At 48.1% G+C, this 20,124-nt stretch overlaps 2 protein-coding genes and 2 non-coding genes across 5 annotated transcripts; 2 read left to right on the top strand and 2 right to left on the bottom strand.

Moving 5' to 3' along the window:
- Window positions 1-421: 421 nt before the first annotated feature.
- Window positions 422-13,861, bottom strand: ccdc65 (coiled-coil domain containing 65). Of its 2 annotated transcripts, XM_040027049.1 has the most exons (11): window positions 13,851-13,861; window positions 6,358-6,361; window positions 3,603-3,748; window positions 3,278-3,445; window positions 3,024-3,193; window positions 2,738-2,888; window positions 2,505-2,663; window positions 2,018-2,236; window positions 1,825-1,944; window positions 829-1,661; window positions 422-676 (listed from the first exon to the last, which is right to left on the bottom strand). In XM_040027049.1, exons 3-10 carry the CDS (start codon window positions 3,729-3,731, stop codon window positions 1,395-1,397), a joined length of 1,383 nt encoding a protein of 460 aa, XP_039882983.1. In that variant the 5' UTR covers window positions 3,732-3,748; window positions 6,358-6,361; window positions 13,851-13,861; the 3' UTR covers window positions 422-676; window positions 829-1,394. The 2 variants fall into 2 exon arrangements, with proteins under 2 accessions (XP_039882983.1, XP_039882982.1); XM_040027048.1 differs by lacking the exons at window positions 6,358-6,361; window positions 13,851-13,861 and adding an exon at window positions 7,577-7,700.
- A 1,387-nt stretch (window positions 13,862-15,248) lies between these two features.
- LOC120730624 (early growth response protein 1-like) lies at window positions 15,249-17,339 on the top strand. Its single transcript, XM_040027050.1, has 2 exons — window positions 15,249-15,640; window positions 15,953-17,339. The coding sequence occupies exons 1-2, from the start codon at window positions 15,475-15,477 to the stop codon at window positions 17,110-17,112; spliced, it is 1,326 nt and encodes a 441-aa protein (XP_039882984.1). The 5' UTR covers window positions 15,249-15,474; the 3' UTR covers window positions 17,113-17,339.
- Window positions 17,340-19,547: 2,208 nt separating this feature from the next.
- trnav-cac lies at window positions 19,548-19,620 on the top strand. Its single transcript has one exon. It is a non-coding gene; the product is annotated as a tRNA-Val (tRNA).
- Window positions 19,621-19,930: 310 nt separating this feature from the next.
- trnav-aac lies at window positions 19,931-20,003 on the bottom strand. The gene has a single exon. It is a non-coding gene; the product is annotated as a tRNA-Val (tRNA).
- Between the last annotated feature and the right edge of the window lie 121 nt (window positions 20,004-20,124).

Raw genomic sequence — 20,124 nt, 5'->3', positions numbered from 1 at the left:
GGTTGTGTTTAAGCTCAGGTACATTTTACATTTAAAAACACTCTGGTGGGGTACATAAGACATGAGGTAATTAACTCACTGCGTGGATAATTGTAACTGTGGGCTCACAGTCTGAAGCACCGCTGTTGCTGTGACTCAGCACTCTGTAAATAAAATTATGGAATTTAAATGATTTATTTAAATAAAGAATTTATATTTCAAATTATTTAGATTTGTTGTATTAAATATTACTATGACACACGGGGAATTAATTATAACAAGTTGTAAAATAAAATAAAGCTAAATTTAAAAAATATGGAAAAGTACCCAAAAAAGCAAATAAAGTATTATTTGAATATGAAAATAAAAGAATATATAATGGACGATGCAGTAATAAATACTGAAAATAAGCAGTTAATAAATAAATCCCCCCGCTGGCTCCTTCGGTTTTCTTGTACATTTATTCAGATGTTATATAAACACAGCAAATAAGAAGATTTCATGTATTCCTCAGTCACACACTTTCATTAAAAACAAGTCTAAATGCAGGAAGAGGATTTGGTTTGCTGGCCTCAAACACTTCTTTGTGCTGTCCATTGGGGGCGCTGTTCACCTGCAAACATTAGCTGGTGAACAGCTTGGCTCACAGCAGAAACAGTTCCTGTGACTTCTCCACCCTCCATCACAGTCAGAACATCTGATGAGAAATAAACCCGACACCACAAACCATGAAAAGATCTGCAGATCACGTTTCCCTCACCTGCCAGGCCCTGATGGGCGTTAGCAGCGGTAACCAGGTGAGGGTCACTTCAGGTATTCAGGTCAGTGAGTCACCTTTGCTAAGCTCACCTTTTTAAAGTTGTTTTTCCTCACGGTCATGTTTTTCTCTCTTCTTTTCTGTGTGTTTAATTCGCCGTATGTGGCGCTACCTGCTGGATGTTATTCAGAGCCACACCTGTGGGGCCGACCAGCAGCCACGACCCGAAGACCCCCAAAGAGAGCAGCTGAGACCAAAACCTCGTCAGGAAAAGTTTACGGAAGTTATATCATGCTGTTTATACTTCCTGTTTATCCAAGCTGGTACCTGGATGCTAACAGGTGAGCGGCTACTTCCTGGTGAAGCTCTGCCCCCTGGTGGTGGGAGTGTACAAAAAGGCTTTGCACAGATTTCTGTTCCTCACCCAAAACAAAGCTTGTCTGTAGAGCGAGCTAATGCCGAGCCGAGAAGTTCAATCAGAGCAGCAAACACTTGGAAACTGGAGAACATACAAAGACTTTCACACAATACTCGACTAAAAGTACTCAAGTATACTGCAGGCCGGTCCCTCCTATATGGACACGCCCCTTTAGCAAGAAAGCTCAAAGCACATCAAGAGTCGTCCTGCTGGTCGTCATGGCGAACACATTTTAATTAGTCAATGCTTCAAGACGGCGTGGGCAGCTTCGATGACCGTGACGTGGCTCCTACCCCTCGCAGCAGGTGTGGTGCTGGTGGTGGTTGGAGCTCGGGCCACGTGGAGCGGGGGCAAGTGGGCGTGGTGGTCATGCTGACGCAGCAAAAGCTGCAGCTGTTCGTTCTCACGCCTCAGGTCCTTGCTGTGCTTCCTCAGAGCTTCACGCTGCAGCACAGCGCTGCTGCTGCTCCGCCGCAGCTGCTGCAGTTCCGGGAACCTACAGACGTCCTGCAGACAGATGGACAGGTGAGCTGACAACTGTCTGCAGGCCATATTGTACCTGTGGGGGAGGAGCTTCCTGGCACTGTGCTTGTTTTAGAAGCTGCACACCCACCTGGGAGCTCGCTAAAGTTAAACTAAAAGGATACAGGTTGGGGAAGGCGGAGCCTACCTTTGCTGGCGTGTCCTGTTGGCACTCGTCTGTGCGTCGTGATGATGATGATGTCAGTAACGTGTCGTGTTGCGTCTCCAGCCGGTGGCAGATGTCCGCGGCCCGTAGAACCCTCTCGCCCTGAAACAGCGGAGCACACGGAGGGTGAGAAGCAGTTCCGACAGGTGATGCAGACAGGTGAGGCGGGCTTCACCTTGGTGACGACGGCCTGCAGGTTCTTGGCAGCGGCGTCACCCTGGACGATAAGCTCGGTGAGCCTCTTCCTCGCCGCCGTGTGGGACTGGGTCAGGTGGTCCTGGAGTGCGTGAGACCTGCAGTTGAGCTCCTTTATGGTGGCGGTCAGGTCCTCTTCCAGCGAGCTGTTTTCTGCCCTGTTGGAGATCATCTTCTCCCTCAGCCTGCGGACGGCGTCCTGACAGGAAGTGAGCGAGCACAGTGAGTGCGTGTTAAAACGAACACGTTTACAGTTTACACACAAACTCCTCCTTCAAACAGCTGCAGGCATCATATTAGGACTTAAGGTATTTATTAGGGGGCGTGGCCTGAATGACTGATAATTCGTTTCCAGGACTGTGTTTGGCTCACCCGGGTCAGCTGACTGTGGATGTGACACACCTGTGACACACCTGTACGTATGAGCGGAGCTCAGAGACAGGTGGAGGTGTTGTGAGCGCACTGACCTCCAGCTTCTTGGTGGTCTTCAAGTCTTCGCTGATCTTCTTCTGGTTGTCTGCGAGCTGCTTCTCGAGCTGCGTTACCTTGACGATACTTTTCTGCAGGTGCTCTAAGCTCGTCTGGGTGGCGTCACTCACCTCCTCCCTGCCCTCCAGAGCAGCCACCTGTGCACAGAGAGGGGGTCAGCGCAGCCGAACGGGCCTGAGAGGTAGAGGGAGACCATGGGCCGGCGCCATACCTGCTCCTCCAGAGAGCACGTGTACATCGCCAGCGTGTCCTCGAGCAGCATCCTGATGTCATTCATGGCGTCCGTGTTGTGCAACTCCGCCGTCAGGGTCAGCTCCTGCAGCTGGATCTCCTGCTGCTGAGACTGCTCCAACATCTGCTGCCTGAAACGCCACACAGGTTCAGAGGTCAACACAGCTCCACCGGCTTCAGGCCACAGGATCATGTGACTCTGACTTTAGCTCACAGGCTTGGAGGAGGCGCTGACGGCAGGTGAGCGAGCGGAGCATACGACTCACCTCTGAGAGCTGACGCTGGCGCTGACGTCCTCCAGGGCACGCTCCCACTGCTGCTGCAGACCCTGTAGCCGTGCGGCCTGCAGCGCCCACAGCGCCTCCATGTGGTGCAGGTGGCAGCGCTGCATGTGCGCCTCCTGGCGCTCCGTCTCCTGCACGTCGCCCACCAGCTTCTGCAACACAAACGGGCAGGAGTCTGGTCAGCGGGGTAAGACGAGTGTGGGAGGCGGGGTGAGCACAGGCGAGGGGCGGAGCACCTGGACGATGCTGTCCAGGTCGTCCAGCGTCCTCTCAAACGTCTGCTGGAGCACGATGATGTCATGGCGCAGCTCGGCATCCCTGGTCTGGCGGAGGATTGCCCTCCAGCCGTCGTGGAGCTTCAGCAGGTTCACAGCAGTGTTCCTCTGCTCCTTCTGCAGCTTGTCCTACAACACACACACACACACACACACACACACACACACACACACACACACACACACACACACACACACACAGTGTGAGGCGTTCAACAAGAGCCAGCAGCAGAAAGTCAAAGAGGCCACGCCCCCTACAGTGATCCAGGTGTTCCCTCTGTGTCACCTTCAGGAACAGGCCGAGCGTCTCCTCCTTCTTCTTCTTCAGCTCCTCCTCAGCCTGAGCGCGCTGCTGCAGGTGCACCTGTCTCTCCTCGTCAGACTTCCCCACGCTCTTCTTCATCTTCTTTGGCATGATGCCTCCTCGTCACGCTGAGAGGACAGCAGGTGGAGAAGGATGTTAGCTCCTACGGGTATTTGTGAGAAATAAGACTTGCAAACATGAGCTCATCGGGTTTAAGCTCCTCCTTTCAGAGTTACCACCTGACCCCAAACCAGCTTGTATATAAAAGATGGAAGTAGCCTCTGTCCTGTTAGCACGCCGGCTGCTGCACGTGTGGTGTTTCAGTCAGAAGGTTCAAGGTTCTTTATTTGTCACATGCATAGTTATACAAGTATAACACACAGTGAAATGTAGCCTGACACACTCCTCGACATGTGCAAAAATGGGGGGGGGGGGGGGGGTGTAGAGGAAAAAACATTATATATATATATATAGTATATACATTGGGTGAATGTGCAGTAGTAGCAGCAAGCAGGTGAATTCTGTACATTAATATGAATAGACATCTGACTATTTTACAGGATAGACAATATAAACATATTTAAAATTAAAGGAATTGAAATGTACATTGTTCCTTGGTTTAGTGTCTGGAAGAGTCCTGTCTCAGTCAATTATAGATGATGTGAGAGGGCGGGTGTGTGTGTTTAGGGCACGGATGGCTTGGGGATAGAAGCTCCTCTTGAGTCTCTCTGTCCTTGCCCGGAAGATGCGGAACCTTCTACCAGATTGCAGAAGTTGGAACAGTTTGTTGCCAGGATGGGACGGGTCCTTCAGTGTCTGCGCTGCTCTAGTCCGGCATCTCCTGGTGTAGGTGTCCTGAAGCGGGGGGAGAGCAATCCTGCAGCAGCGTTCTGCTGTACGGATCACTCTCTGGAGAGCTTTTTGGTCCTTCACACAGCTGTTCCCAAACCACGATGTCATGTTCTGTGTGAGGATGCTCTCCACAGCGCCTGTATAGAAAATCCTGAGGATCTTTGGAGAGACCCTGAACTTCCTCAGTTGTCGTAGGTGATACAGGCGCTGCCTAGCCTTTTTGGTCTGGACCTGAATGTGGGCAGCCCATGTCAGGTCTGAGGAGATGTGGACACCAAGATACTTGAAGGACTGCACCCTCTCCACTGGAGCTCCATTGATGATGATGGGCTTGTAGTCTCTGTGCTGACCCCTTCTGAAGTCCACCACCAGCTCCTTGGTCTTGCTGACGTTCAGCTGGAGGTGGTTGTCCTGGCACCACGATGCCAGATTCTTCACTTCATCCATGTAGGCCGCCTCATCGTTGTTGGAGATGGCACCCAACACCACTGTGTCGTCAGCAAACTTCACAATGGTGTTGGAGCCATGGGTGGCCACACAGTCTGAAGTGTAGAGGGAGTAGAGCAGTGGCGAGAGGACACATCCCTGAGGTGCTCCTGTGTTGATGGTGATGCTGTTGGAGAAGCACCTGCCCACCCTCACCACCTGAGTTCTGCCAGTGAGGAAGTCCAACACCCATGCACACAGACGGCTGTTAAGTCCCAGATCCCTGAGCTTTGTGAACAGTCTGCAGGGCACTATTGTGTTAAACGCTGAACTGTAATCAACAAACAGCATTCGCACATAGTTACCCTGTTTCTTGCCCACGTGGCTGAGAGTGGTGTGTAGGACGTGGGCGATGGCATCCTCTGTGGATCTGTTGGATCTGTAGGCGAACTGCAGCAGATCTGTGGTGTCTGGGATGGAGGAGGAGATGATGTTTTTCAGCAGCCTCTCAAACACCTTCATTACTACCGAGGTCAGTGCAACTGGCCGGGAATCGTTCAGGGATGAGGGTTTGCTGTTCTTGGGCACAGGGATGATGGTGGATCTTTTGAAGCATGTGGGGACCACAGACTTCGCCAGGGACTCGTTGAAGATGTAAGTGAACACACCTGCTAGCTGGTCAGCACAGCAGCGCAGCAGACGGCCGGTGATGCCGTCTGGCCCCGCCGCTTTCCTTGTGTTCAGTCTCCTCAATGCCGCAGTCCATCTTTAAAGGAGTTCAGTGACTTTTTATCTCCCATCTTGAAGCTGTCCACGTCGTTAATAATTGGGGGTTTTAACATGCAACATGACGATGACGCTGACCTGCCAGAGGTTTTCTTAGCATCATGGACTCTTCATTTCCCACAGCATGTGTCCGGCCCCACTCACACCAAAGGACACTCTCTGGACCTCGTTTTATGTCGGACCATCCTCGTATCATTTTTAACCCATCTATTTATTTGCCTCCTTCTCCTGTTCGTCATGTTTTTAGCTCGCGCACCTTAAATTCCTCTACGACTGCTAACTTTTCTGATGTTTTTCATTTGGTTCTGCCTGCTTCTAACGATGTTGATTTATTAACAAATGTTTTTAATAATTGTTGTCTTTCTATTTGAGATCATATTGGCCCCGTTAAAGCTACACTAGCCCCTGTGTGAAAACCCTCTCCCTGGACAAACGACAGCATTCACTGTTTAAAGCGTGTCTGTCGTAAAGCAGAGCGTTTGTGGAGAAAAACTCGTTGACAGGTTCATCTCCTTCCCTAATCATGACTACAGGGCCCTGCACGGTGTAGCTCCAGCTTACATCAGTGAGCTTCTTCATCGCCCCAGCATGCGACCAGCTTGCTGGCTGTCCAGCACACAAGGCTAAAAACAGAAGGTGACAGAGCGTCAGTGGCTCCCTTTGATCTGTGGACTCGTCTCTTTTAAAAAGCAGTTAGAAACGTATCTGTTTAAACTTGCTTTTGGTTGATTTCGTTTGTTTGAGGTTGTATGTCCATTTCTGCTTCTGTGAAGCACTTTGTGATCTTATCTTGAAAGGTGCTATATAAATAAAATTTTACTTTACTTTTACTCCACCTTCAGGTTTCTGTGCAGCCACACCACCATCACCCTGGTAAAGAAGGCCAGCAGCAGCTGCACCTCCTCCGTGTCCTGAGGAAGAAGAACCTGGACCAGGAGCTGCTGCTGACCTTCTCCCCTCCTCGGTGGAGAGCGTGCTCCTCCTGCCTGCTGTTTGTACTCAGGGCTGGGTTTGGATTAACGATTTTCCAGAATCTCAGGTTAAAGCTCACAAAATTTCAACAAACACCAAACAGCTAAAACAGCAAACCAGAGCAGATTCTGCACAAAGACGTAAACACAAAGCGCACGTCAGCCGACAGCCGCAGATTGTGATGCGTCCGCGCTTCGTGTTTACGTCTTTTATTGCGCTGGAGTCTGAGCTGCAGGTTTGTCTCTCAGACCAAAACTGACCGAACCAGCAGCAGAAGAAGATCCAAACGACACTTCACATAAACATCGTCATGAATTCACTTTGACTTTTGCTGCTTTCCTTCCAGCTCTTCAGTTTTTGTTCTACTGCAGAATATTTTAAGGTTATTTGCTATAAACAGCCAGGACAGGAAACTCTGCTTCATGTGTGTCTGTTTGATCCTGTTACTTTGACTCAAAGGCCTCTGCTGTGACGCTCACACCTCTGATGAAGTCTCACAGTGTCAGCTTCGCTTTCATAGATATAAAAATACTGATGGATGATCAGAATGATCATATATGTGACTGAGGCCCAGCTTAGTCATTAACACCGCCCACAACACGACTGGCTGCCCCTGGAGGCCATCGACGGGTCCTCCTGTCTCAGGTAAACCCTCACAGGTGACCCCGCCCACACCTGCTTGCCACACTCAGGCTTCTGCAGTAAGTTTCTGTCCTGAGCGTCTCCGGCTGTTGGCACCGTTGCTAGGCAACAGCAGCAGCGCGTGTCTGATCACAGCTCGTGGACCCTCGTTTCCAAATGTAATTATATTTAACTCAAAGCCAGCCGAGCGGCTCTTTGATCTGCACCGCGCGCAGTGACGTCGCCCCGGTTTCCCGTTAACGTGGGCGCAGGTGAAGGTCAGACACTTCCGGTCTTACCGTTCAGGAGAGCCGCTGCAGACCCGCGACTGTGACCTCCGCGTTTGCGATCCGTCACCATAGCAACGGCGTCAGCCGGGGTCACGTGACAGCCGTCAGCTGTTTGCAGATATTTCAGCAGAAGAAGAATTGAAATTTAAGTTGTTCTAAAACCGAACGACCGGAAACAGCTGAAACACCCGAGTCTGAGCCGACGTCTGAATCAGAGGCGGAGCCAGACATTTGAAACACCCGGGGCTCAGCCCTAAAGGGTGGTATGCATGTGGGATTTTTTTTTTTTGGGGGGGGGGGGGTAAAATGACTGAAAGATTGATTGGCTCTGTTTTGAGTTTTGTTCAAAAAAGAATGACTTCATATACGGAAAAATATATATCACATGTGCAGGACACCTTAAACTAGTCAGAACAAGGTCAGGGCTGTATCAAGACACGAGGACTAAACCCCAATTCAACCAGACCCAGAACTGATCCGGAATTAAAACAGGACTACAACAGTTCAAAATCAGGACTACTGAGGACTTAACCAAGACAGAACCAGAATCAGAACTAGATGATAGTAGCACTAAAAATCATCATAGACCTGCACTACACTTATTGTTTAATTCTACCAAAGTACAATATTTAGATTCAGAAACGTTTATATAATTATTTAGCCTTGTTGTGCAAACAAGCTGCATAACTTAATATATATAGAATGTAACAAAGTATGTAAAGTAACAAGTGGAATCTAAAAAGTTACACTCGGTACTGGATACATGTTCTGATGAGTTTTGGCAAACAACCATGTGACTAACAGGTGTGTCTCACCTGCTCTTGTTCCCTCTCTGTGCTGACAATTAAGCCAAACACCAACACCATCAAATATACAGTTGAAACCAGATATTTACTCTTCAGATAAAAACACTTTTTTAATTGTAACATCAAATCAGACTAAATGTTTATTTTTTAGATAAATATAAAAACATATTTGTTAACTTTAAGAGTAAAGACAGAAACTGTCTGTATTTCTTAATTGTAAATGGCACCAAATTGTATTCAAACTGAGCCACACTTATGGAGCTCCACAGTTCTTTTCCTGGTGTTTGGTTGACATCTCTTGATGTTCCCATGTCACAGAAACAGGCTCTGTGTTTTGCCTTATATGCATCCACAGCTGTGCCACCAGTTTACTCACATGGACTCTACCAACCAATCAGAAGCTTCTTCAGCTCAGAATGGAATCGTCTGGAGTTTCTTATTAATTAACAATAAACTTAGTGTACATGTACTCCTACATTTGATCAAAGTGATAAAAAACAGACAGCTCTGTCTCTCTTTATTCTGACATTTAACTAATTCAAAATATATTTCAATATTTATCTAAAACAAAAGTTTACTCTAAATTGATGTTGTACAGTAAAAATGTTTTATGTTTTCTCCCTAAAGTGTAAATATCTGGTTACAAATGTGAATATCCTGCTGTGTACTGAAGTTCCTCTTGTTTTGCACAGAAATATACTGAACAACATACAAAGCATAATATATAAAATAACATTTACCTGAGTTTTTTCTTTGAAAGAAGCCTCTAATGTCCATTCTTATGTTTCAGTACATAACTGAAACCGATTTAGTCGGGGAGGGTAAGAACTGAAAATATGAAATAAACACACGTGAGCTAAGACTCTCTAAAGAAACAGCATTGTTGTTGTTCGGCTTTTCATTTCGCCATTTGTTGATTCACTCGAAGAGCGAGTAACGTAACATGGGTCAAGTGATCAGTTTGATATCAATCTTTCGTGATGCACCGTCATATTTACATTATTTGTACGGTACGAATGATTTGCTTTGGTACCTGGTCAAACTTAAGCTCTCCTTAGTATGGCTGGCTCCGTTTCTCCAACAGCGCACTCGCAGGCAGCAGCTGCCCCGCCCCCTCGCTCAGTCGCTTAGTGCCTGAGCTCGGATCATACCAATATCAGGGGGGATTCACGCACAGTCGTAAATTCCCACAGTGTGCACTATGTGCTTCGAATATTGTGTGTACTTTTTGTTTTATACAGTTGTCAGCCAGACATCTAACTATGAAAAAATTACACTCCAAAAGACCCCGGGCTTCTGACAAAACAACCCGGGCTTAAGCCCAGTAAGCCCCCCCCCACGCTCTGCCCCTGGCCTGAATGACTGCGACCTGTTGCACTGGATTACAGCTGCTCAGTCTCTGTGCCTGACAGCAGCAGCAGGAGCAGCTTATGAGCGCGCTGTGACGAGTCCTCCTCACACCGCGCTGCCGTCCATCCAGAGTAAAGATCAGCTGACGATCCCCTGACCAGTCTCAGCTCTGTAGAAGGACATCAGGTCAACATTTCCTATTCTAGAGAAACTCAAACACAGATTCAATCAGTGGCTCTTTAGAGATCTGTCGTTAAAAGGCAGAGTATTAATAACTGAAGCAGAAGGTTGCACCTTGATAAAAAACTCATAAACGAGGTTGATAAGTTACTTTTCAACTTTATCTGGAAAAATAGGACACGGCATTAAAAAACAGTTCTTATGAACTCTGTCAACGCTTAATGTGTTAATTTAAACACTTTAAATAACACATTCAAAATAAATTGGTTAAAGAATCGAATTATCTTCCATTTGGAAAACTATACCTGTGTTCATGCTAAGTTAGGTGAATTTTTCCTTACTTGTAATTCTGATAAAATCCCTTTAAAAATCTCTGCTGTTCATCGTCAAGCTTTTTTAGCACGGACTCTTGTTTACAAGCATAACTTTAGTCCACACAGTTATTATATCTGGAATAACAAGGAAGTTTTATTTAAAAGAAGATCTCTCTTCTTAGATAGTTGGTTTGGGAATAACATTGTTTTAGTCAACCAGCTTTGCTCCTGTGCAGAATGTTGTTTACATTTCAGTTTAGCTATAAGTCGTCATGATTATACAAAAGTATTTGGCCTGATACCATCAGGGGTTTGTATGCTGTTTAAGAATCAACCTAATATCACTTCACTCCACAGGCCGTTGGCATCTCCTATACAAACAGACAAACTTTTGTTAGCAATCTAACAACAACAATAAATCGATCAGAGCTTTATTTCAGAGTACCATAACCACGCTACCATGTGTCATTTTTTTCTGGAACCGGCTGTCTGATGGTATCATGTGGAACGAAGTTTGGAGACTCCCTAATCAGTTTTTAATTACCAACAAAATTAAAGATATTTCTTATAAATGAATACACAGAATTTATCCTTCTAAAGATGATCTTCAAAGCAAATTCAGATTAGACATTGATACGAGCTGCAGCTTTTGTAAAACCAAGGAAATCTACTGCACATCTCTTTGGTTTCGTAACCTTGTGCAAGATTTCTGGCAGAGTTTATGTGTTTTTATCTCAGAAAATGTATTTAAAGGATTTGTACTGTTTTGGAAATATGTTTTGTTTATTCTGCACAAAAACCAAAAACAATCCAACTTTGATAACAGATGTATGATTAACTTGTTACTTTTAATGGCTAAATTTCATATTCACAAGTCCACATGTTTAGGAAGACCTCCCTCTTTTTATGTATTCTCCTTTGAACTTGTAGAGTATCTTAACTCAGTTAAGAACTCCACTAACCCAAAGCTATAAAACTATTGGTGTTTGTGAAAAAAATCAAGATCTTTCAGTCACTTTGTTCTTTGGCTTGATCAGTTTCCCCCTAACATATTTATATTGTTGTTTCTGAATACTGTTCTTGTATTTGTTTATCTATGCATACATGCATTTTGTAAGTACAACACCATTATTGTGGTACTGTTTAAATCCATTTTGTATTGTACTGATGTTTAAATAAAGGTTTGAGGGAAAAAAAGAAGGAGGACATCAGGAAATAAAGTCTCTGCTGTGTTCACCCCCACGACGTGTCCTCTTGCGTGTCCGTCACCATCATCACTGATGTAAGGTGGTTTAATGTTACTTTTTTCCTGAAAGCCACGACCGCCTCCTTGGTCGTGGTTGTGTTGAGGACGGGGGCGACTGTAGCCCATTTTGGAGGTGCTTCAGCCCCAAAGTGAATCAAAGCACCCCCACAGATTTCTTACTTTTTTTTGACAATATTTGCTGTTTGTGTGACACACTACTAAAAATATAAAAAGCATACAGTACTTGGTTGAGACGTAACATTTTAGCAACAAAAGTATAGAAATCCCCCTCCTAAAATGGTTTGTTCCAGCTCTCCCCTGCTCTGGCTCTAGCGCCGTTGCTGCCAGAGCGATGGTGGCTGAGAGGCAGCGGAGCAGAGGTGGAAGTGTCTGGCTTAAAACAGGACATGTTAGCTGCATTTAACCTTCAGTTACTCTTTATATAGTTGGTAGGAAAAACATTACACCAGGTAACCTGCAGTGTTGGAAACGTGTTTCCTGACGATGTTTGCTGCCTTACAATCCGTCCTGCTCTGTAGTAAAATCAGCCACATCTGACCGTCCTGTTGCTCCCACTGAAATGTTTACAGCCTGTTTAAAATCTAAGACTTATACACTGTCTGTAGCTGCTGTTGTTACCACTGTCCTGTTTGAAATGGATGCTAACTGACTGAATGCCCATTAACCTTAGAACACCTGGTGTGTGTGTGTGTGTGTGTGTGTGTGTGTGTGTGTGTGTGTGTGTGTGTGTGTGTGTGTGTGTGTGTGTGTGTGTGTGTGTGTGTGTGTGTACAGAGACAGCCAGGTTCATAATGGATATAAGAAAGTTTTTTCAAAAAAAGGAGCCACATCAGGTAAAAGTGTAAAATCAAATGATCCATTAATCAGGAATAATGTTGGATCAGTGTTTCAATATTTATCTTTTATTAGATGTTCGTGTGGTTTGGTTATTTGCCTTTTGGTTGAAAGTACACTGAGAGGAATTTTTATAAGTGATTTTTTTTCATATTAATGTAATTTTTCATCTAATTGACTCTATTTGTGTATGATTGTGAGTCCAAAGAGGGAGAGAGGAAAGAGGGAACATGAGGAGAAAGTACAAGGTGAGGAAGAACCAGGTAAGCAAACAGACAGGGAGCAGTGACAGGCAGAAACTGTTAAACTGACAAAGAGAAAAACCTGATTTTACTCACAGTCAGGAAGTTGTGTCCTCCCTGTATTAAAGCTGCTAAACAGAATCTGCAAAACAAACTGGGTTGAAACATTTTGACCCTCTTTAGCAACATCCCAACAGTTCAGCCACAACTCCACTGAAACCTCAGCCAGTAATAGGTCGGCCAACTTTTGGACCGTCCAGTTGTCTGTATGACTGCTGCAGTACGTGCATCACATTTGCTCACTATCAGAAAGAGCCAAACAGCCCTGGTGGAGTGAGGAGCTGTAAAGAGAAGCAGATGCTCTGTTTCTACAAATGTTTTAAGCTTGTTTCAAAGATTCTGTACAGCAGCTTTAAATGTTTTCCAAAAGCACACACACACTTATCAGTGTTTCTCACACTTGTTACAGTGTGGACCACCTGATAAAATGTCAAGCTCTCCCAAGCACCACTATGAAAGCATGACAGTCATAAATCTTACAACACAAAATTAGTATCTGCAGTAAAGATGTTTTCATACATTGTATACATGCTACCACAGGCAAAGCTGCCTCCATCCATTGTTTTTATTAATATTTTGTAATAATTTATTTGTAATAATTCTGTTTTGGGAGTGTTTTTATGTGTCTGTATTATATTATACAAACACATTAAAAGTGAATCTCTGTCCAAAAAATGCACTCAGTTTACTTTTCACTCACTATGAACATCATTCATTATTCTCCTCCAGTAATTAAGGTTAATATATGTATTTTTCTTCCAATCCATTCTTCTTTTGCAGCATTTAAATAACCTTTATCAGATTTGATGGTTTTGTTACAGACTTTAAAAAAGTGTTTTGCTTTTCTTTCACACATGTGGGATTAAATTGTGTTAAAATGTATAAAACACTGATGTCATGTTTTGAGACGAGGACCCAGGCACAGAGAGACTTGATGAATTTAAGAATCTTATGATTTAATAAAGAAATTTGCAGACTTGCACAGAGATGGTAAAATTATGATGACTGATAACAGAGACGAAGACAACAGACGATGAGGACAGGGAGGAACAGGGGTTTAAATGCACCGAGGAGACATTCAGAGACAACTCGGGACAACATTTAAGGATGCAGGGACTGACAGAGACGGGTTTATCTTGCCTGGCTGGGCAGCTCTCTGGGTGCTCAGCACCCCCAAAGCTCTGATCCTAGAATCGCCCCTGGTTAAGGAGCAGGTTGCTGTCCCTGCACCACGCCTTCAGCCGCTCCACCTCGTCCCTGTCGGCAGACTCGTCCCCCACCCCACACAGGTGTGCTCGTCACTCAGCCCTGGGGAGAGCAGTGCTAACAGAACTGCTAACATAGGCTGTGTAACTGAGGTGGTGACTCTACCTGTGCACCCACCTGTTTATTCCTGCTCCTCCTCTCTCAGCCTGTGTGCTGTCATTAAAGCTTAAATGTAACAGTGAGGCAAAGCTTACAGACCAATCAGAGGCTGCTGCTGCACAGGTAACATCCCTTAGACCTCACCTGGATGTGGAGCTGTGAATGTGACCGGACATCTTTCACAGACTGGAACAATGATGGTCAGGTGACCCGGTGGCGCTCGCTGAAGTTTCATTACTTTCAGGTTCAGTGAGTTTAAACCTGCAGCAGCAACACCAGCCGTTTATTAAAGACAGACCTGCTCCTGGAGAAGCCACGCCTCCCTGTGAACACTCTGTGACATCATCAACACCCATCCTTGACACCTGAGTTCATCCTCACCTGTGCCAGCTGTTCTGTACTGATGGGCAAAGTTAAGTGGCAAACCGTCATACCTACTTAAACTTGTGCTGGAATTACTGTGACAGCAGGAATGTGCATGAACTACTTACGGTAGGACGTTTTGCCAAAGTAGGACGGTTTGTTCTCCTGCCACGCTCCTCTTAGAAGTCTCAGATGTGGAGATGTTTTTTCTACTGTGACTCTAATGACTGCCGGTGTGCCTTTGGGCCTCAGCAGGTGAGGGCTGTGGTTGTTTTTACTGAACGTTTTATTGTGTTTGTAAAAAAATAAATGTAAGCTCGGAGACCGGAACTGCTTCGGACACAGCTCAGGTGTGTGCTGGAGCCCTGCTGGCGGCCAGCGGAACTGCAGCTGCTGCGTTTCCCTGTACGGAGCTGTTCCTAATGTTCTGTCCGTTCCTCGTACATAGAGCGCTGTTGTCGCACGTGCCGGTTTGTTTTCACGCTGTTCCCGGCCGTGCACGCGGGTGAGAGCGGCTCGGGGCCGCGCTCACAGGAAACCACCCAAATAAGGCAGGAGGAAGTGATGACGCGGCTGGAAGCGCTCCACGTGACCTCGAGCCCTCAAACACAGCGCGGAGCCGTGACGTGTCTCCGGGGTTTCCGGCCATGGCGTCTGGCCGCGCGCCCGTGCGCCGCGTTTCGAGCTCGGTCCGGCGGGTACGCGGCCAGGCCGAGCCCCGGACCGGGCCGAACCGTGGGCGCTCCTGAAAGCGCGGGACAAGGGGCGCCGGGACCGCGGACGGCCGCGGGAGCACGCGCCCCGCTCGGACCAAATATGGGCTTCCGACCCGCCATATTTGGGAATCTACGTCACGCAGGAGTCTTTATAAAGGCGGGAATCCTCCGAGAGGACCTGACAGCACCGAGTTCAGGCTGTGCGCTCGCGACAGCCAGAAACAAACAGCTGATGTTGTTTACATCCTCTGATGACGCAGCGGCCTCACCTGCGCCGGTGACCCTCCGGTAGAGTCTCACCTCCAGCGTTGGCGTCCCGCGAGCGGCAGCTTCCGCCCGGACAGAGCGCCTCTCCGCGGGGCTCAGCAGCGAAGGAGCTCCGGGAGCCGAGGAGCTCCCCCCGCAGGGACATGGCGGCCACAAGGGCTCTGCTGCCGGAGCCGCTACCCGGTCTACCGCCGCCGCTGTCCCCACTGGACGGATACCCGAAGCTGGAGGAGTTGCAGATGCTGCTGCTGGCCGCCTCCGGGGCCGAGGGAGCCGGGCAGCTGAGCGGAGAATCCGGAGAGTACGGAGGTGAGGAGCCGGTCACCCGTTTATCTGTGTCGCACGCGTGCGCGCGCATGCTGCAGCTCGCATTACAAAGTTGCACGAGAGAGTGTTTTATTGTGATTTAAATGTTTGTCAGTAAAGCTGAGCTCGTGCTCACCTGTGGCTCACACCTGCAGCTGTGAGAGCCACAGGTGAGCTTTCCTGCACCATGGCAGAGCTCATGGACCAATCAGGCCACCGTAGGAGGTCAAAGGGTGCTTCCTAATGAACCAATAAATAAGACTCCCAGGTGTGCTGTGACGTGTTCTCACCCGTGCGCCTCCTTCTTCCCCTCAGATTCCCTCTCGGACCTCCCAGACCTACAGAGCCTCCTCCCACTGACGCCCCGCCTGCCCTCGCTGGCGTACAGCGGCCGCTTCTCCTTTGAGCCGTCTGTGTCGACCTGTGGCGGCAATAATCTGTGGGCGGAGTCTCTCCTAAGCCTGTTGGTCGGCGTGGCGGCTCCGCCCACTGCCTCCAGCCTTCCTGTCTCTTCACCGTCAGTGACATCATCATCGCCATCCCATTCGACCATCAGTTCCATCCAGGTGACCTGCGGCTCCGCTGAAATCGCCTCGGTCTTCTCGGCGATACCGACCTACACCTCAGCCGGCGCCGAGCCGCTCCTCCCGGCCACAGACTGTCAGCCAGCCCCTCTGGCCTTCTCGTCGCAGCAGGGTCCGCCTCCCGCCTACCCCGCCGCTGCTGCGTCCCGCCTCGGCCTGCAGCCGTCCTCGCTGGTGACGATGTTGCCGGACTACCTTCTGCCGCAGCATTCGGATGCCGAGCCGGGCGTAAACGTGGATCAGAAGCCGCCACCGCTCACGCCACTCTCCACCATCAAAGCCTTCTCCTCGCAGATCCAGATCCAGCCTCCTGGCCCCGCCTACAACGCGCAGCTCACCAAATCTGGCAGACCCAGGAAGTTTGCCGCTGGCCGCCAGTGCAAAACGCCGCCTCACGAGCGGCCATACGCCTGCCCCGCTGAAGGCTGCGACCGCCGCTTCTCCCGCTCCGACGAGGTGACGCGCCACGTGCGCGTGCACACGGGTCAGAAGCCGTTCCAGTGCCGCATCTGCATGCGCAGCTTCAGCCGCAGCGACCACCTGACCACGCACATCCGCACTCACACCGGCGAGAAGCCGTTTGCTTGCGCTGAGTGCGGACGTAAGTTCGCCCGCAGCGATGAGCGCAAGAGGCACGCCAAGATCCACCAGAGGCAGCGCGAGCGCAAAAACAACAGTAGCTCTGCCTCCACCGCCACCATCACCACACCCCCCACATACTCCTCCCCCGCACACAGCTCCTCCCCCTGCTTCACCACCTCCTCCTCCTCCTCGTTGTCACACATCTACAGCTCCTCGCCGTCCCCCCACCTCTACTCCCCCTCCTGCTCCTCACCGATGGCGAGCCCCCAGGCGGAGCTGCCCTCCCCCCACAGCTCCAGCATGTGTTGACCTTTGACCTCAGACTGACAGCATCGGACTGCAGAAATGTTTACCGTGCGGGGTCAAAGGTCGCCTCGTGATGTAAATATAAATCCCGTAGTTTGTACATATTGTTTACACGCATGTTGGTGAACATGCGTTCACGTGCTCCGCCTACTGAGTAGGCCTGTATGTTTACATTTTCTACTCCACCTGTTTCCTCTCAAAGAGCTTCAACAATAAAAGTCTGAACCCTGCTGTTGCTTTTAATTTGTAGGAGGTGTGTGTGTGTGTGTGTGTGTGTGTGTGTGTTTCACATCAGCTGATGGAGGTCATGTGACATGAGACAAAAGTCAGAAACCCTCAGTTACGTGTGGCGTAAACGTTTCTGAGGCAAAACCTGAAGTCACTGTTCGAGGGATTCTCACTCAGGTTTGTAGCTCCTGTCAGTCTGAGTGGATCCGACAAAGGTCAGAGTTCAAAGGTCGAATCAGAAGCTTAAACAGTGACAGCTTCACTGAACGCTGCCATTAAATCCTCCCTGTGTGTGTGTGTGTGTGTGTGTGTGTGTGTGTGTGTGTGTGTGTGATCGGACTGTGACCGCAGCACCCTGCAGGAAAATCCCGGTGCTGCTGAAGGCCAAAAATGGCGCTTCCTGTTGCTGCAGCGGACATCCTGACGCCCATATAAGGAGCTTCCTGCTGTTTGTGATGTAACAGCAAGGACTGGGATAGCAGGTCAGACCGGAGTGTGTGTGTGTGTGTGTGTGTGTGTGTGTGTGTGTGAAAGTATCTGCACTGCAGACACATGAAGTTCAGAGTCCTGCTTTCACTTTCATCTGCAGGAGTAAAAGTAAATCATGTTGTTTGGATGTTTATGTGCATGTCCTTAGTGCTAATTATTTAGCTGTTAGCTGTAAAGTAAGCTAGTACGTAACAAACTGATACAGGATAAGGCAGGGGAAAGTTAGAAATGTATAATGGTGGCAACATAACATATATTATAGCACAAATACTGACATATTTCTGTAATTAAAAGAGAACTGTAATATCAGCTTACAGTGAAACATGGATGCAAATATCCCAAGTGATGGGACGAATCCCGTGGTCCCTCTAACAGAGAGATAAGGAACCACTGCTCACTGCTCCACCCGTGAAGATGGAGAGCAGAGAAGGAGGTCTAACACGGTGACAGAAAATATGTTTCCCAAAGAACACATTCGGCCAGAAACGAGGCAAGTCCACAAACCAAACACAACCCGAGCTTTCTACATCATGAAGGAAAAATCGACACTGAATTAAATTCGATTTTATTTTATTTACACAGCGCCAAAGCACAACAACAGTCGCCACAAGGCGCTTTATATTGCACAGTAGCTCCTACAATAATACATACAGAGAAAAGCCCAACAATCATATGACCCCCTATGAACACGCACTTTGGTGACAGTGGGAAGGAAAAACTCCCTTTTAACAGGAAGAAACCTGGAGGGGCGGGGCCATCTGCTGTGATTGGTTGGGGTGAGAGAAGGAAGACAGGATAAAGACATGCTGTGGAAGAGAGACAGAGGTTAATAACAGATATGATTCAGTGCAGAGAGGTCTGTTAACACATAGTGAGTGAAGAAGAAACACTCAGTGCATCATGGGAATCCCCGGCAGCCTACGTCTATTGCAACATAACTAAGGGAGGATTCAGGGTCACCTGGTCCAGCCCTAACTATATGCTTTATCAAAAAGGAAAGTTTGAAGCCTAATCTTGAAAGTAGAGATAGTGTCTGTCTCCCGAATCCAAACTGGAAGCTGGTTCCACAGAAGAGGGGCCTGAAAACTGAAGGCTCTGCCTCCCATTCTACTTTTAAATACTCTAGGAACAACAAGTAGGCCTGCAGAGCGAGAGCGAAGTGCTCTAATAGGGTGATATGGTACTACAAGGTCATTAAGATAAGATGGGGCCTGATTATTTAAGACCTTGTATGTGAGGAGCAGGATTTTGAATTCTGGATTTAACAGGAAGCCAAAACAGGAGAAATCTGCTCTCTCTTTCTAGTCCCTGTCAGGACTCTTGCTGCAGCATTTTGGATCAGCTGAAGGCTTTTCAGGGAGTTTTTAGGACTTCCTGATAATAATGAATTACAGTACACAGAATCCTCCATGCAGTCCTCGTGAGCAAACCTGTGGGCTTATGAGGCCTGCGCTCCTGCAGTGCCACACATCTGTCACGACAGTGATTCTGATGGGCACAAACAGTTCAGCTGATGAAGATGTTTAATGTTGGTGCAGGGATTCCAGCCTCTGGTTTCGCTGTGATCTTTGTGTGTGAGTCAGTCCCTGTGCACACGCAGAGCAGCTGTACTACAATCATATTTCGTAAAGCAGCTCCAAGCTGCAGACAGGCATGTGCCCAGGCTCCTCTATGCACACCCGAAAGCTCCGCTTTGCGTCGCTGTGAGCAGCCTTGCAGAGGTTTCCGTAGTGTAGTGGTTATCACGTTCGCCTCACACGCGAAAGGTCCCCGGTTCGAAACCGGGCGGAAACAGGCGTTTGCTTTTATTCATACACACGTTTCGCATCATTAACTAGTCCGCGTGGACCACTGCCTCGTGAGTTGTTGTTTAACGTGTACTGACTCACGTAAACGGAAGTGAAAGCAGCAGTAAGAAACACCAGTGGCGATAGGTTCCCTGGAACATGACGACACGTCTGTCCCACTGAAATGTTTTGGGTTGATTGCGCGTGCACACTTTGATTGCGCGTGCCTCGTTCAAACTACTTACATGGCTAACGGCTCTGCTGTTAGCTAGCATTTCTTCTTCTTCAAGATAGGAAAAGAAAAAAAAAGTCATTAGTGTTTCCGCCCGGTTTCGAACCGGGGACCTTTCGCGTGTTAGGCGAACGTGATAACCACTACACTACGGAAACCTGCCCACAGCGATGTGTAAACACAGTTATGTTAATGCAACCCTCATCAGGTCACAGATAACGGGCCACGGCCCAGCCTATCGGTGTCTGTGTGCGACGAGGAAGCTGCACAGTTTCCGTG

This window comes from Simochromis diagramma, unplaced genomic scaffold, assembly GCF_900408965.1.
Source record: "Simochromis diagramma unplaced genomic scaffold, fSimDia1.1 OVJJ01000773.1, whole genome shotgun sequence".
Classification (NCBI taxonomy): Eukaryota; Metazoa; Chordata; class Actinopteri; order Cichliformes; family Cichlidae; genus Simochromis; species Simochromis diagramma.
The sequence above is the reverse complement of the archived record's forward strand: the minus strand, read 5'-3'. Positions and strand labels throughout refer to the sequence as shown.

Coding starts and splice junctions, on each gene's coding strand:
- ccdc65 (XM_040027049.1), bottom strand. CDS start 3,731: ATGCCAAAGAAGATGAAGAAGAGCGTGGGGAAGTCTGACGAGGAGAGA. Junction 2,664..2,737: donor CGTGCTCTCTGGAGGAGCAG/GTATGGCGCCGG, acceptor CTCTGTGCACAG/GTGGCTGCTCTGGAGGGCAG. Junction 2,237..2,504: donor AGACCACCAAGAAGCTGGAG/GTCAGTGCGCTC, acceptor ACTTCCTGTCAG/GACGCCGTCCGCAGGCTGAG.
- LOC120730624 (XM_040027050.1), top strand. CDS start 15,475: ATGGCGGCCACAAGGGCTCTGCTGCCGGAGCCGCTACCCGGTCTACCG. Junction 15,641..15,952: donor AGAATCCGGAGAGTACGGAG/GTGAGGAGCCGG, acceptor TCTTCCCCTCAG/ATTCCCTCTCGGACCTCCCA.